The 14,121-nt window shown below is 39.0% G+C and overlaps 1 protein-coding gene across 1 annotated transcript in view; it reads left to right on the top strand.

Moving 5' to 3' along the window:
• LOC103062782 (adhesion G protein-coupled receptor A3) overlaps positions 1–13,472 on the top strand; it is a 398,539-nt gene extending 385,067 nt beyond the window's left edge. Inside the window, exons 18-19 of the mRNA XM_088128977.1 lie at positions 5,798–5,899; positions 8,953–13,472. Coding sequence (XP_087985103.1) covers positions 5,798–5,899; positions 8,953–10,174 — 1,324 coding nt within the window. The 3' untranslated portion in view covers positions 10,175–13,472. The remainder of the gene's footprint in view (positions 1–5,797; positions 5,900–8,952) is intronic.
• The last annotated feature ends 649 nt before the right edge of the window (positions 13,473–14,121 follow it).

The following is a 14,121-nucleotide window of genomic DNA, read 5'->3' on the forward strand; positions in this document are numbered from 1 at the left end:
GCCTGTCTGTCCTATATAGCGGTTGTTGCAGTCCTTACACTGTATGTTGTAGATGATTCCTGTTTTTAATTCTTGGGCTACTGGGTCTTTGATTTACTTAAGATATTTTGGAGGGCTTTAGTTGGTTTGTGTGCTACAGAGATGCCATGTGGTTATAATAGTCTGCTGGCTGTTTCTGAGACGTTTCTGATGTATGGCAGTGTTATCCTTGTCATAGCTTGTGTTGGTTGTGTTGTAGTTGGTTGAGTGGTCAGGCACTTTTTGATAAAATTGCGTGGATATCCACTTTGTTGGAAGATATTGTATAGGTGGTCTGTTTCCTTTTTCTGCTGTTCTGGGTTGCTGCCGTGCATTTGCACTCGTTTGAATTTTTTTTTTTTTAACTGCAACGTTCACTGAAATATGCATCCAAAGAGATCAGAGAGCTATTAAGTTATTATCTTTTTCTACATACAGTTAGCCAAGTAAAGTTACTTGAGGAATAACATAGCCAGAGGATTTCCAAGTGTGGGCTTCCAATTTCGGGATTTAGAATGGAGGAAAGTTAAGGATAGTCTAGTATCCAAAGGGATATTGAAAATTAAAAGGACAAGAGTTTTTATGTGAACATTATATAACTGAGTGCTGGAGTACATGTTTTGTATGCACAAGGTTCCAGGTTTGATCTCCAGGAAGGCTGGGCAAAATTCACATTCGAAGTAACAAATGAACGAGATAGAGAACAATACAAGCCCCTTTAAAGACAACTATATGCTCCATTTCTTTTTCTTTTCTCTCCCTCTTCATTTCTTTTCTCTCCCTCTTCAAAATTGCAATATGCTAAGTGTGGATTAAGCTAAAGCAGCTATGCAAATACAGCCAAGTTGGCAGATTCAAACATTCAAATATTTGAAATGCATGGTAGTGTTTAACAGTTTGCAAAGCAATGAGGACGATGTTCAGCACAGTCTATTTATGAACATGATGGTCTGCTACTTGCACTGGCCCCACCTTCTAATGACTGGAGCAGCACGAAAGGATAGAGGCATTTTTTGTCCCTGAGCCAAGGGACAAACAGTGCAAGAATACAATCATGTAGGTCTTGCTGGAGTTGGCAAGATTAGAGCAGTCCAAAAAACTGGCTTTACCACTACTAGTTTTACAGCTGGATATTGGCGTTACAGTCAACAGAAGCCATGGTAGCAAATTGGCTACCTATTAGAGATCTGTCTCAGGAAACATTTAGTGAAAGATCTGCTTCATGGATGTGATACACCAAGGCAGTTTCTGAGTTCTCTACCCCTTGTCACATGGTGAAGTGTGGCTTTTTTTTCTTGCTTTTTCTAAAGTGTTGGGAGGGTGGGGCAATTTTAGGTACCAATGGTTTTCTGTTAGGCAGTTAATAATCCTTGTCAACAGTTTTCTATTGCTATATGCATGGTCTCTTTACATATTTCAAAATCTTTTTTTAAATGTCTCCATAAACATTACCCTGAATTTTCTAGTTCAGAATCTTGGATTTTTTTTAAAGTAAAAATGTATTGCCATGGGCTCCAGTGCTGTGGAACTGTTTGTCTGTGTTTTTCCTCTGTCTTGCATTTTTATTTGCACAATATTGATCACAGTCTCATTTCCCATTTGCCACTGTAAAGGTACCACAGAGGTGTGTGGAGTTACTCTAATGGAAGTATGAAAAAAGGTGTTTGATAGAAGGATGAAATGAAAGAGGCTGTGGATAAAAAGCAAATGCATATAAGAGAATAACTGTGGCAAAAAAATAGGATGAGGGATCATATTACCTAGTATGTGGAGAGAGAAAAGATTGTCGCAAAGAATGTAGATGAGAAAAGGGAAGATTAAAAGAGGCAAAGAAATGTCAAAGCTTCCCTCCTTGTATATAAACATCTAACAACACATGTATAGTTTGGTCTATATGCATTGATTTCTATATGAAAATCCCATTATATCATTTGGCATTCCAGAAAATTACTTCTGAGCAATCATCTTATATTTAGTTCTTTCATCCAAGCTCTAGCTGTCAGACCTTGTGCTTCTAGTAAAAGTTAATCCTATCAGTTCAAGGTCTGCCATTGTCTGGTCTGAAATCAATACTTCACTCCTTTTCTTTTGTTTTAGCTCACAGAACTATGTGCAAGTAATGAATTGCAATTCCAATGTAATATTTGAAAGGGAACCAAGGAGCCCCCATTGTTTCTGCATTGGAAAAGTTAACATCCAATAGTACCGCTATTCCCCAAAGACTTGAGATGTATTCACTGTGTAATAATTCAGCAGATGCCAAAATAGTAGTGTGTAATTTCAACCAAAGAACTTGTTTCTCAAATGATGGTACGGATAACCCTGGTGAGAGTCAGAAACAGTCTGTGTGGGACATGGGCTTTTCATAACAATCACCACAAATCAACTGTCCACCATTCCCCGTATCCAAGTGTAAGCATGACATGTCAATCTGGTGGCCTCCAGTTCTTCTGCACTCTGACTCATTTGAGCTTGGCAGGAAAAGTGCTGCTACCTGAATTCTACAGCATTGACAACCGAGGATTCTTTGCCATGCTCCCTCCTGTGATCTCCTTCTCTGACTTTCTTGCCTTTCAGTTTACCACTTACTTGTCCAGGTGAGTCATTTCCCCTTCTCCTCACGTACTTGATGAGACCTATCTCGCTTGGCAATAAGCAAGGGAAAAGGTTTTCCCCTCAACTTCTCCTTCCACTGTTGTATTTTTTTCTTGGTTCTTCTAAGGGAACAAAGATCTCACAATGCAGAGAGGAAAATGGGTGATGAATCACCTGGGGAAGCCTTGAGAAAAATGTGATGTCTGACCTGAATTAGCAGCAGCTTTCCTTCTTCTCATCACTACCACTGCCTGAAAATTCTTGCCATCAATCCTTTTCTTTTGCCCCAAACTGGCAAATTGCATCTTTTCACACTTTTGCTATGTTGCAGACACTTGAAATGAAGAAAGCAAGAAGCTTTGGTGAGTAATGTCACCAAAGCTTCTCTGATGCAGCCCTTTATTGGAGAGTGTTTCTGTTCATTGGCTGGGGAAGTGGGTTCCATGGAGTGGCCATTTGGACTAGAGGGGGAAAACCTTTTCAGTAATAATAAAACTAATAAGAAAGGTTAGAGTTGCTGAGGAGGAGATGCATTTTTTAATTAATTCTTATAGCAAAATGTATGTAACCTAGAATTGTCCTTCATGGAATAGGTGGACCTTTTGTTTCTTCAATGGCTGTTCAGGTGTTAGATTGAGAACCACCTCTCTAGAGCATCTGTACTCCTTTTTCAATCACTGTTCTGTACTGTGTTGAGTTTGGGGAAATTACACTAGAATGAGTGTTTTTATTAAAAAAAGATATTTCCTAGGAAACTGGTTCAGCTTAATGATAGGGCCTGACAATGATTCACTGTTTAATTATAACAGTTACTAATACACATTGCATACACTAGGATGGATTTGGTTCCAAGAAGCAAGTAATGTCAATATTCTGTATTTCACTATCTACCTACATGTAAACTGTAAAGCTGCTTAATGATTATGAACTTTTATACAACATAAATAATATTTAGTTTATGTCAACATAATGAGTAATCCAGCGTGTAATCCAGCAGATCTTTATATAGGCACACAGTGCATTTTCTACAGTCCCTTCTGGGCACAGCAACTCTGCTATATATTTCATATGGTATCTGCTCTCAAGCAATGATTCCTCTTCTGGGCCTCCCATCCTGGGTAGCTTGGAGATCCTGTTCTAATTTTCCTTTCACAATACCACTTAAGGACATTTTAGGAAGAAAAGGCTGAGAGATACAGCCTCCTCAGGAGTCAGAACCACAATGAACACCAAGTGAGCCTGGGACAGCCAGCTGCAAAGAGTTTTAGCAGCAGTATCAGAGGCTGAGACAGTGGCTGGAGGCAACATTCTTATCTTATGCAGAATCTCTGATCATGAACTGTGTATATACAGTATAGCAACCTTGCCCTTCATTGTGATCACTCTTCTAGCCTGCTCCATCTTTATCTAGTACAGTATTAATTGCTTTGGATCCTTGGACTGCTTGAACACTTCTGGGTCTAGCATCTCTGTAGAAGTGATTTATTAGTTTGGCGATCTGTCCTCCTCTTCTTGTTCTCTACATCTCTGTGGGGTAGAACAATGTTGTTTAGAGCACTGGTTCCCATATCTGCTATCAAAATATGTACTAATATTCACAAAGGAAAATTCAAGACTGGAAGCTGATGGGTTCAGATTCGTCATCTTGGGTTCTTAAACATTAATTCCATAATCAAGTAAGATAGCAATCTAGAACTTTGGTTTCATTCAACATAAAACAAAACAATAGCTTATTCAAAGCCTGTGTTTGATATTTTTTTTGTGACATTAGCTCAAGTGCTAGGCTGTTTTTTTCTGTTTCCCTAAGATCAAGATATTGGTGGGATACTAAGGTTGCAGAGTGGAACTCCTGATAAACAGAGGTATTAGAGAAGAAGCTGCCAAATTAACAAAGGAGGCTGGTTTAGTTTAATAGGGCTTTCATCATGTTATACTGTTTAATATTATTATTAAAGTTAGATAATAATATATTTATACCTATGGCAGTTCTGCTTGAAATTTCGGTTTGGTTAATTTTTCATAATAAAATTATTTTATGATCTGTATTTCAACAAAAAAATCTTCACTGTCAACAGTAATCCCTTTTTGTTCAAATCCTTTCATATTTAAGGCTGGATTGTTGGTTTTTGTTTTTTTATTGTGGGGGTTGCATCCCTAGATAAATGAAAATACGTTTTTTATTGAATGCCCCCAGTTTTGAGTAACATTTCATACTGAGATTGTGAACTACAGTGGTACCTCTAGTTACGAACACCCCTCCTTACGAATTTTTCGAGATACGACCAGCTCCGGCCCCAAAAATTTACCTCGGGTTGCAAACTCCACCTCGAGTTACGAACCGGATCCGCGGCCATTTTCCCTGCTGCCATGCGGTCACGGCTTCCTGTGGGCGAAATCGCGGTAGCAAGGAGACGTTCGGTGAGGCTTGTGGTGTGTTTTGTGGCGTTTGGAAGGTGTTGGGTGTGCTTGTCAGCATGGCTCCAAAGAAAATGCAGGCTGGCAACTGACTTTAGACAGGTTTTTCCCCAGAACTGAGCCTGCAGCTAAGAGGCAAAGAAGAGAGGAAACCCCTGAAGGAGATCTCCCCGATGTCCCTTTGGAGGGGGACTCTCCCTCCAAACAATAACTGCCTCCCCACCCCATTCTCCCTCTTCATACTGTGCTGTACTGTACTTTTTTCATGTTTTTGAGGTTTAAAAATAAAATGCATATGTTTCAGAACTGTTTAGCCATATTTACATTGAACCTTATGGGGGAAATTTACCTCGGGATGCGACCATATTTGAAGGGCGGATTAGCCGTATTTACATTGAACCTTATGGGGAAATTTGCCTCATGGTGCGACCAAATTCGGAGGGCGGAACGGATTAACCATATTTACATTGAACCTTATGGGAAACTTTACCTCGACTTGAGACCAACTCGAGTTGCAACCAGAGTCATGGAACGGATTAAGTTCATAACTAGAGGTACCACTGTATATGTCTCTAAATGTAAACATTTTACTTCCTAGATAATCACACTGTGTTTTCAATTTTTAAAAACATTTCCAGATTTAATGGGTGATTAAAATTAATGAACTGAGCTACATTCTGCTTTCAAAGACTGTTTCAAGCATTAAAAATCTTTATCTGATGCCAAGCTTTCAAATAATTGACCTGTCAAATAATTGTCTTTGAAACAGGTTTTATCTGATTAGTGGAGGAGTTCCTTTTATTATCTGTGGAATTACCGCCGCAACCAACATAAATAATTATGGGATAAAAAGTTACGCAGGAGCTCAGTTGTAAGTATATTCCTATATTTTCCATGTATGATGCAACTGTTATTTCCTGTAACAGTAAACCATATTATACACCGCACACAGGCTATGTTGCCGGTGAATTATGGTTTGTAATGTTTATAAAGTGAATACATGAATGCATCAGGGGACACACACCTATTTAGTAAACCACTGATTTCTTCTAAATGCATTGATTTAATTGAGTACTAAAGAGGTATTAATATATTGTTACATATTGTAGTATTTCTAAAGCCTTTAAGGAAAGCCCTTCATTTAATACCCTGGTAGATTCAATGTTCCTGTATTTGTAGAAAAGTGGAGGCAGTAAAGCAAATTGTATTTTTCCTTGATGCAAATACTTTTAGGAAATATCATTTGAGAAATACATCAGAGAATTGAAGAGCTCTATCAGATTCCTCTAAAGACAGCAAAGCTCCTCTGGAAATTCTGTCCTATTAAAACCTATTTATTCCATCACGTGTGATTAGACAATCACTTATAATCAACAGGGTGTTAAAAGATCTGATTATTTATGTTCATAAATTTGTGGGAGACTTTCCTTCCAGCACTTTTACAGAGCTTGAGCTACTTTAGTTTAATCACTTTAATCACAGGCAATCAATACCAGATATCACAATGTGAGTAGAAAACCGGGAAGCAGGTAGAGTGGTAAAATTGCTTAGGGGAGAGAGATGCAGACTAAGTCACAGCACAGTGGGTTGTACGCCTTATTCATTTTTCATAACACGACAACATACAAATGTAGATGTACCAACTTCAGTGTGTTTTTTATGGAAGTAATATTTGAAGTGGCCTGTGATGAAGAACCTTTTGAAGATAGCAGCACCCAAAGAAGGGGACAGTTCTGTTGGCTATCGCTCCACTTTTGCTTGTTATATACTCTGCAGATCTTGAAAGGTTTTAAGGATACATAGGGGTTGTCTGTGGTTTTGTTTGTTTGTTTTTTTCAGTCAGAGGAAACAGTTAATATTTTATGTGTTTGAGATCTCTGGTTAATGAGAAGCAGAAAGAGAGAAAATTCAAATAAGGCTGCATTGCACAACCTGAAAGGTATATTTTAGCATCTACTGAATTAGCTTAGAGTTTTTCCCTTTGTTCATCCTAGTGCCTGGAAAGCAGAGCATCTGCAAGTGACTGCTCAGGATATTTGGGGGGGAAAAAAAAAAGAATATATACTCAGGGTGCCTGGAATCAAACTAAGCAATATGCATAACCAGCACACCAGCAGTAAGGAAGAAAATAATATCACAGCAGCATATGAATTATTAGGCCTGGCTCTTAAAAGAAGAATATCTTTGCCCAGCATTGTAATGAAAATCAGGATTGTTTCAGGGGTACCTAACTAGGGAGGGTATCTTAAAGCCAGGGGGGCTACCACTGAAAAGGTCCATGCAAGGCTAGCTCACCATCCTTCCCCTGGTGGAGACATTTAGAGAATTATTTAAATTCATTATTCGCTGAATAAAATTTGTTTATTCAGCTCTGGGCACTGGGTTGGTGAATGCAGACTTCTGTTCTTCCTAGCCCTAGCATGTTAATTGCCCCCCTCCTTCACATTAGCTGAGAAGAGTCTGCCACCTTGTGATGGAATGGAATTATGAAGGCCAGGCTCAGGGAGAAAAACATTTTCTTAGCTCGCCGGAGGAGCGTGGGAGATACAAGAGGATGAGACTGGCACCTCCCCGAGGAATTCACAATGTTGTGGCTGGCTGACTTGGGAACTGGGGTTTCAGTCTGGGAAGACTGATGTCAGGCCTAGCCCAAGGAACTCCAAGAGACAATGCAAATTCAGTCCAGCAATGTTTATTAGCTACAACCTCTAGCAAGAATCTTCCCAGACTGAAACCCCAGTTCCCAAGTAATGCCAGTCACAACATTTGAATTCCTCAGGGAGGTGCCAGTCTCATCCTCTTGTATCTCCCACGATCCTCCGGCGAGTTAGGAAAATGTTTTTCTCCCTGAGCCTGGCCTTCATAATTCCATTCCATCACACTCTTCCACCTGCCAACACAAAAGGATAAAGAGAGGTTTAGGCAATAACACTGAAAAAAAAAATCCCTTCACCATACTAGTGGCTCTGAACAAGCCCCATTTCCCATCTTTCTGTTGATGGGAGTCAAGAAGAGAATTCAAGTGGGAATGTAGACATCTACAGGGAGAGGCAAAGGGGGGAGGGCAAATGACAAAATGTGTGTCGCAGTGTAAGCCACATGACTTCCATACCTGGGTTCAATGTCAGGAGCCAAGTGTGAAAGGCCAGGGTTAGTGTTGTGATGCTGCAATGCAGATTTCACCATTTTTTTTAATCATTGGAGTTTGTATCAGATACTTATGAATGGTGAGTCCCTAAACCAGTGTTTCTCAACCTTGGCAACTTTAAGATAGGTGGACTTCAACTCCCAGAATTCCCCAGCCAGCCATGCTGGCTGGGGAATTCTGGGAGTTGAAGTCCACCTATCTTAAAGTTGCCAAGGTTGAGAAACACTGCCCTAAACATATTCAGTTTTTTTCTGTGTGCGTGCTTAGATCTGACAATACACCACAAAGTAATTTTATGAGATGTGTTTCAAAACCATGAGAGTACTGCATTTGGTATCTAGAGAGCTTTAATGAAAACTTATTTTCCTGTATGATACGACAGCCAATGTGATGTGGAGAAACAGGGAGACCAGTTTCACATCCACTTCAGCCACAGAGGCTCACTGGGGGAGCTATGCAACAGGCCGAGATCCTCTCAAAAATAGTATTTGAAATGCCATTTGTAAAAGCTGTGCAATGGATAAAAAATAGATATGGGTTAATTACCTGCACTATACCTCCGTAGCTCCCATTAGGGTAGAGAGCATGTTTTAAATTGATTTCATAAGTAAATAATAAACAATAAAGATGATTTCTTCTTCTAAACAATTTACAATTTATTGCAAATTTATTTATTTATTTTGCCTTAGCAGGTAATTTGTCTTCAATATTATTAATTTGATTCCTTTTCTTTTTTTAAACTCTATTCCATCGTTCACCCTACCCCTTATTTGTAGTTGTTGGATGTCATGGGAGCCAAGTCTTGGTGCATTTTATGGACCACTTGCATTCATTGTTCTGATCACATGCATTTACTTCTTCTGCACATATGTGCAATTGAGGCGTCACCCAGAACGCAAATATGAATTAAAGGAAAGGATGGAAGATCAGCAGAGGTTGGCAAGTCCTGAACTTGGCCATAGTCACATGACAGACATTGGATCAGTTTCCCAGGCAACCTGTTCAATGATGTCTTCATCCTTGTTGGAAAATGAGCACTCATTCAAGGCTCAGCTTCGAGCTGCTGCATTCACTTTGTTTCTGTTTACTGCCACATGGACTTTTGGTGCCCTTGCTGTTTCTCAAGGACATTTCTTGGATATGATATTTAGCTGCCTCTACGGAGCATTTTGTGTCACCTTAGGGCTCTTCATCCTCATCCATCACTGTGCAAAGCGAGATGATGTGTGGCACTGTTGGTGGTCCTGTTGCCCATCTCGAAGAAACACATACTCGGTGCAAGTGAATGTCCGTCCAAAAGTCAATGTCAATGGTGAAAGCCAAGCTCATGCCTCATGCCTTCAAGATTCACCGTGCCCAACGAAATCTGCCGTTTTTAATCACCCGGCTGTTAGTCACTGCAAACTCACTAATCTACAGGCTGTTCAGAACCATGTCAACTGCCTTTCACCGGTCACACCATGTTGTGCAAAAATGCACTGTGATCAGCTCCTGGAAGATGAAGGTCACATTCATGTACACAACGAAGGGACTTTCAGACCCAACATGCACATTCACAGATGTTTGAAAAGCAGAACTAAGCCACGATACTTTAGCCGACATCGATCTGCAGGAGAAAGGGAGTATGCTTACCATATTCCTTCAAGCATTGATGGCAGCATACACAGTTCACATACAGACAGTCCACATAGTACTCATGACAGCCACTCAGGCCACAGGCGGCCATGTTGTGCAAAAAACAGTCCCTATCCAACTATCAGTCAGCCTGAAAGTAGCGATGCAAGTACTGTGATCTATAGTTGTGCTAAAGTCCCAGAAACTGAGACAGGCCCTCATGCAGCTCATTTTGAGATGCATCCACGGACACACTCCTTGCCATTTAGCACAACCAGCCACAATGGAATTCTAAAGGGAAGCTTGCATGAAGCCATGATCTACAGTTCAGATAGTACAGGAAATATCAAAACAGGGCCTTGGAAGAATGAAACTACTGTGTAGTTGGTAGGCCACATTTCTCCTCTTGCAGCTCAGAGCATCTTAGACTGCAAACCTATATACAGCAATTTGGGAGTAAGCCCAGTTAAATTCAGTGGGCTTACTTCTGAGTAGACCTAAGTAGGTTTGTACTGTTGATCTTTGTTTTCCTTCTAAACTGAGTAAGATTCTACATGTTCGTGTAGCACATGAGATAACTGTACAGGTTTTCAACCTATTTTTTTCTGAATAAGAAGAGGCTTTTAAAAAGCAGGAGCAGTCTTGAAATTATTTTTAAAAGAATGATAGAACAGGTTCAAGGAAGAACTAAAACGTAAACCTAGAAAGCAGAATATGAGGCTTTTGTTACTATGACATAACGTGGTATCGTTTTCCTTTTATTTTATTTTTTTTAATCTGTATTGGCATCAGACACTTTTCTACACATATCAGCATCATAGCCTTTCCTTGATTATTTTTGCAACAAAATGGTGTTTTATTAATTTTTGAAATCAGCAGAAAGAGAAAGGATTTTATAACCAGCCTAACATAGCTTTTTAGACCTATAAAAGTGATACTGCCTCTAAAGATCTTCTGTAGCATATGGCGTGTAACACCATGTAGTGTATGTCACCGTTCTTGTCTTCTTTCTCTTTGGAAGGAAACACTAGGTAAAATCCCATGTTAACATCCCCAGTGCTGTACTGGTTGTATTTCTTTTTGTTGTTGTTGTCGTTAAGATTATTGTTATTAATAATATCTTTTAATTTCTGCATGGCATCTGTCAGGATAACGCCATTTGTTGTTTTCTGATGTTACATATGTACAAAGAAAAAACCACCTATTGTAAAAGGCTGTGACTATCCATGTTGGTATTAATCTAGAGCATTTTGACTCTATGAAAAAAAGAAAAAGAAAAAAATACCTTCTGCACTACTTTAAGTGGCACAATCCTTTGTATGAGGTTAAATGATTGCTTTGATAAGGGTGCACTCTAATGTCTCTGCAAAGCATGCCCCATTGAATGTGGCACTGTGTATGTCTCTAGCAGCTGTCTCAGCGAGTTTCACTCTTCGGTACCTTCGCCTTTGGGAATTAATCCGCAACTAGCCCCATCACCATTGATCAAGGCGAAGTAAAGCTTTTCCATTAACTCTTTGAGGACTACAGTTATTCGCTTAAGAGCACGCACAGGCAGCCCTAGTTAAGCACTTTGAAAATGCATTAATTTCAGTGAGAAAGACGTAACGTATGTACCTGCTTGCATTTTTTAAACGCTGAAAGGGCTTGACTTCAATTGGAATGTTTCCTGACTGTGTTTCCAGATTGGAGGGAGAACTGTTACCTGCAGTGTTATGCGAGGATCATCATTATAACAGTCCGGTCCGGTGCAGGAGTAGCTAATAAAAGCTCTGTGACTTTGACAGCCATTTTAAGCACTCTTTCCAGAGAATGGGTCCAAGAAACACCCTGGCCCTTATTGCTAAGGAAATACATATAGGACTTCACTGCAACAAAATATCACTTAAGAGCAGATGTTTTAATTATTCTGTATTTAGGGTGAAACCACCCTCTTTGTCACACCTTTCAATCCATTGCCAAAGCAAAATTGGGATTGTCTTTATATTTCCATGCAAGTTTGACCCTTGGGAGCAGGGCTTTTCGCTGATTTATTCTGTTCAGATCTGGTAATCTCTAGGGCCAACAATATTTTCTGTCCATGAACTTTGGGCAAAAAGGTTTTTTGTTTTTTTTTAGCGGGGGAGGAAATTCTATCTATGAATATCTGAACACAATGCACCAATAAACATGAATAAGAGAATTACAGTTGCTCTTTAAAATTTAAAATAAAGTACAGTACAGTTTTAAACTGGTGACATAATGTGAATAGAACCATACAGCTCAAAGGGAGCTGTGATGAAAAATAGGCCATAATTTCACATTTAAAGAAACAAACAAGCCAGGGAAGGGATCAAAAAAGTCAAGCTAGTGGTGGCCACCACGCCTTTGAAGCCCTGTCCCCTTTTTGCATGTGTTGTGAAAAGGGGGGCCAGCTTTGATCACATAGTTGTGGCCCCATCTTGACTTTTTTGACCCCCTCCCTGCAGTTATCCCTGAAGCACACTCAGTGTTATATGGCCATTAGAAGCCAATTGATAAACTTACCTACCACACATGCAATTAACCTTCACAATTTGTTTCTTGGGAAGAACCCTTGCTTCACAGTAGACGGGCTTTCCCCCCACAAACTTAAGAGAGCTCAGTTCATTATCTGTGTTATTATCAGCACATTCTAAATCCCATCATTTATGATAGGTAAGAATCTTTTTCCTCACACTGTACATAAGCAGATGATTTTTAGTGGGATGTTATGATAATGTGTGTCAGATGAATGTGTTCTGCAGTCTTTGCAGGTGGGAATTAAGTACTCAAAGGGTTAATGCTCAGTATCTGAGTGCAAGGAATTAACTTTTTCTTTTCTGTATTTTTATAAAATTCAAACACACACACACACGCATATATATATGTATATATATATATTGTAAATTACAGCAAATAACGTAACCGTTGTGTGTGTGTGTTTACACACACTGTTCTTATGTGTGTCTTTCAAAAGTGAACACAGCAGAATGCACTAAGTAGGTGTTGAGATATGAACTGAATTTCATCTTTTCATGATTGCTTCTTTTAGATGATAAAAAAAAATCCCTGAGCTTTATTATGTATCTGCTGTATATGCTTGAACTGTCTCAGAACTAAAATACAGTATTTTGCATTGTGAGTATAATATATTTCCTAATTTTTATCATCATTTTTTCATGGATACATTACCGTTTTCCACAACATCAGTGAAACTATGTAGACATATAGAGATGCTGTTCAAAGCCACATTTCTGTATCTTGGTGATATTTAGAATATTCTGTATTAGCTATGTCCTACAAGATCCTTAGAATTATGCAAAGTAGTTCACACAGACTGAGATACAGGTAAAATAGTCACACTGCAGAAACACACCCACAAAATTTCTCCAGCTTGTCTTTCCCTTGCCAATGTTGTTCTGTCTAAGAAAACAAAAGAAAGATAATGAAATGGGTGCTGCTTTCCACAAAAACCTTTGGCGTAAGCCTTTCCTGAAGACTAATGTTCAGTATTGATACACCTTTCATATTGTGTCTGAAGTTAGCAAATCTTTCTGGGCTAATTTGGAAGTCATGTTATGCAATAATCTGTTTGCATTTTTTTTTAGAAAATATACAATATAATACAGAGTAGGAAATTATGATATTAAATAAATTAAAAAATGTTTTCTAACATGAAATGTGACCCAAAATCATTTTGTGCTTCTCTCTCTCTCTCTCTCTCTCTCTCTCTCTCTCATATCTAAAAACTTACATTCAGTGTTTTTTCCCCTGGTTATTGGCATAGTTTATTTGTTTTATCCACTTTGCCGGTCTTGGAATCAGATATGGAATTCTATTTAACTTCAGGGTTTCTGTACATGTAATTGAATCAGAAATTGCTTACTTTGCCTCATCTAGCAGCTGGGACTACCATATGCAAGTTCTGGATAAACACAACACAAATTGAATTGTTCAGAAGCAGGAGCAGGGCTTAATTCTTCCTAAGCTCCATCTTCCAAATGAATCTAGCAATTTGCATGATTCTATCTTTTACTGAAGGATAAGAAAAATTCGTTACATACTCTGTTCATACATACAGCACTGCAGAATTGAAATCCAATCAGACTATTGAATTATGTTGGCAGAACCAGCAACAGACCAATTTCCTAACCTCACTGAGCCTCTTATGTGTCCGCAAAATCTGCTTGCTGGCAAATGTTTAGGAACTCTTGAGAGGAAGAAGAAGAAAGTTCGTCATGCAAAAGTTGTGGCAAATAAATGTAATAAATTATCACCATCTGCCCATGCAACTTTAGGTTTCACAAGGCACTGATTATTGCCTCAATTAT

Source organism: Python bivittatus, unplaced genomic scaffold (assembly GCF_059951505.1).
Source record: "Python bivittatus isolate LINGU-HERP-01145 unplaced genomic scaffold, Pbiv_v1 ctg000780_np1212, whole genome shotgun sequence".
Taxonomy (NCBI): Eukaryota; Metazoa; Chordata; class Lepidosauria; order Squamata; family Pythonidae; genus Python; species Python bivittatus.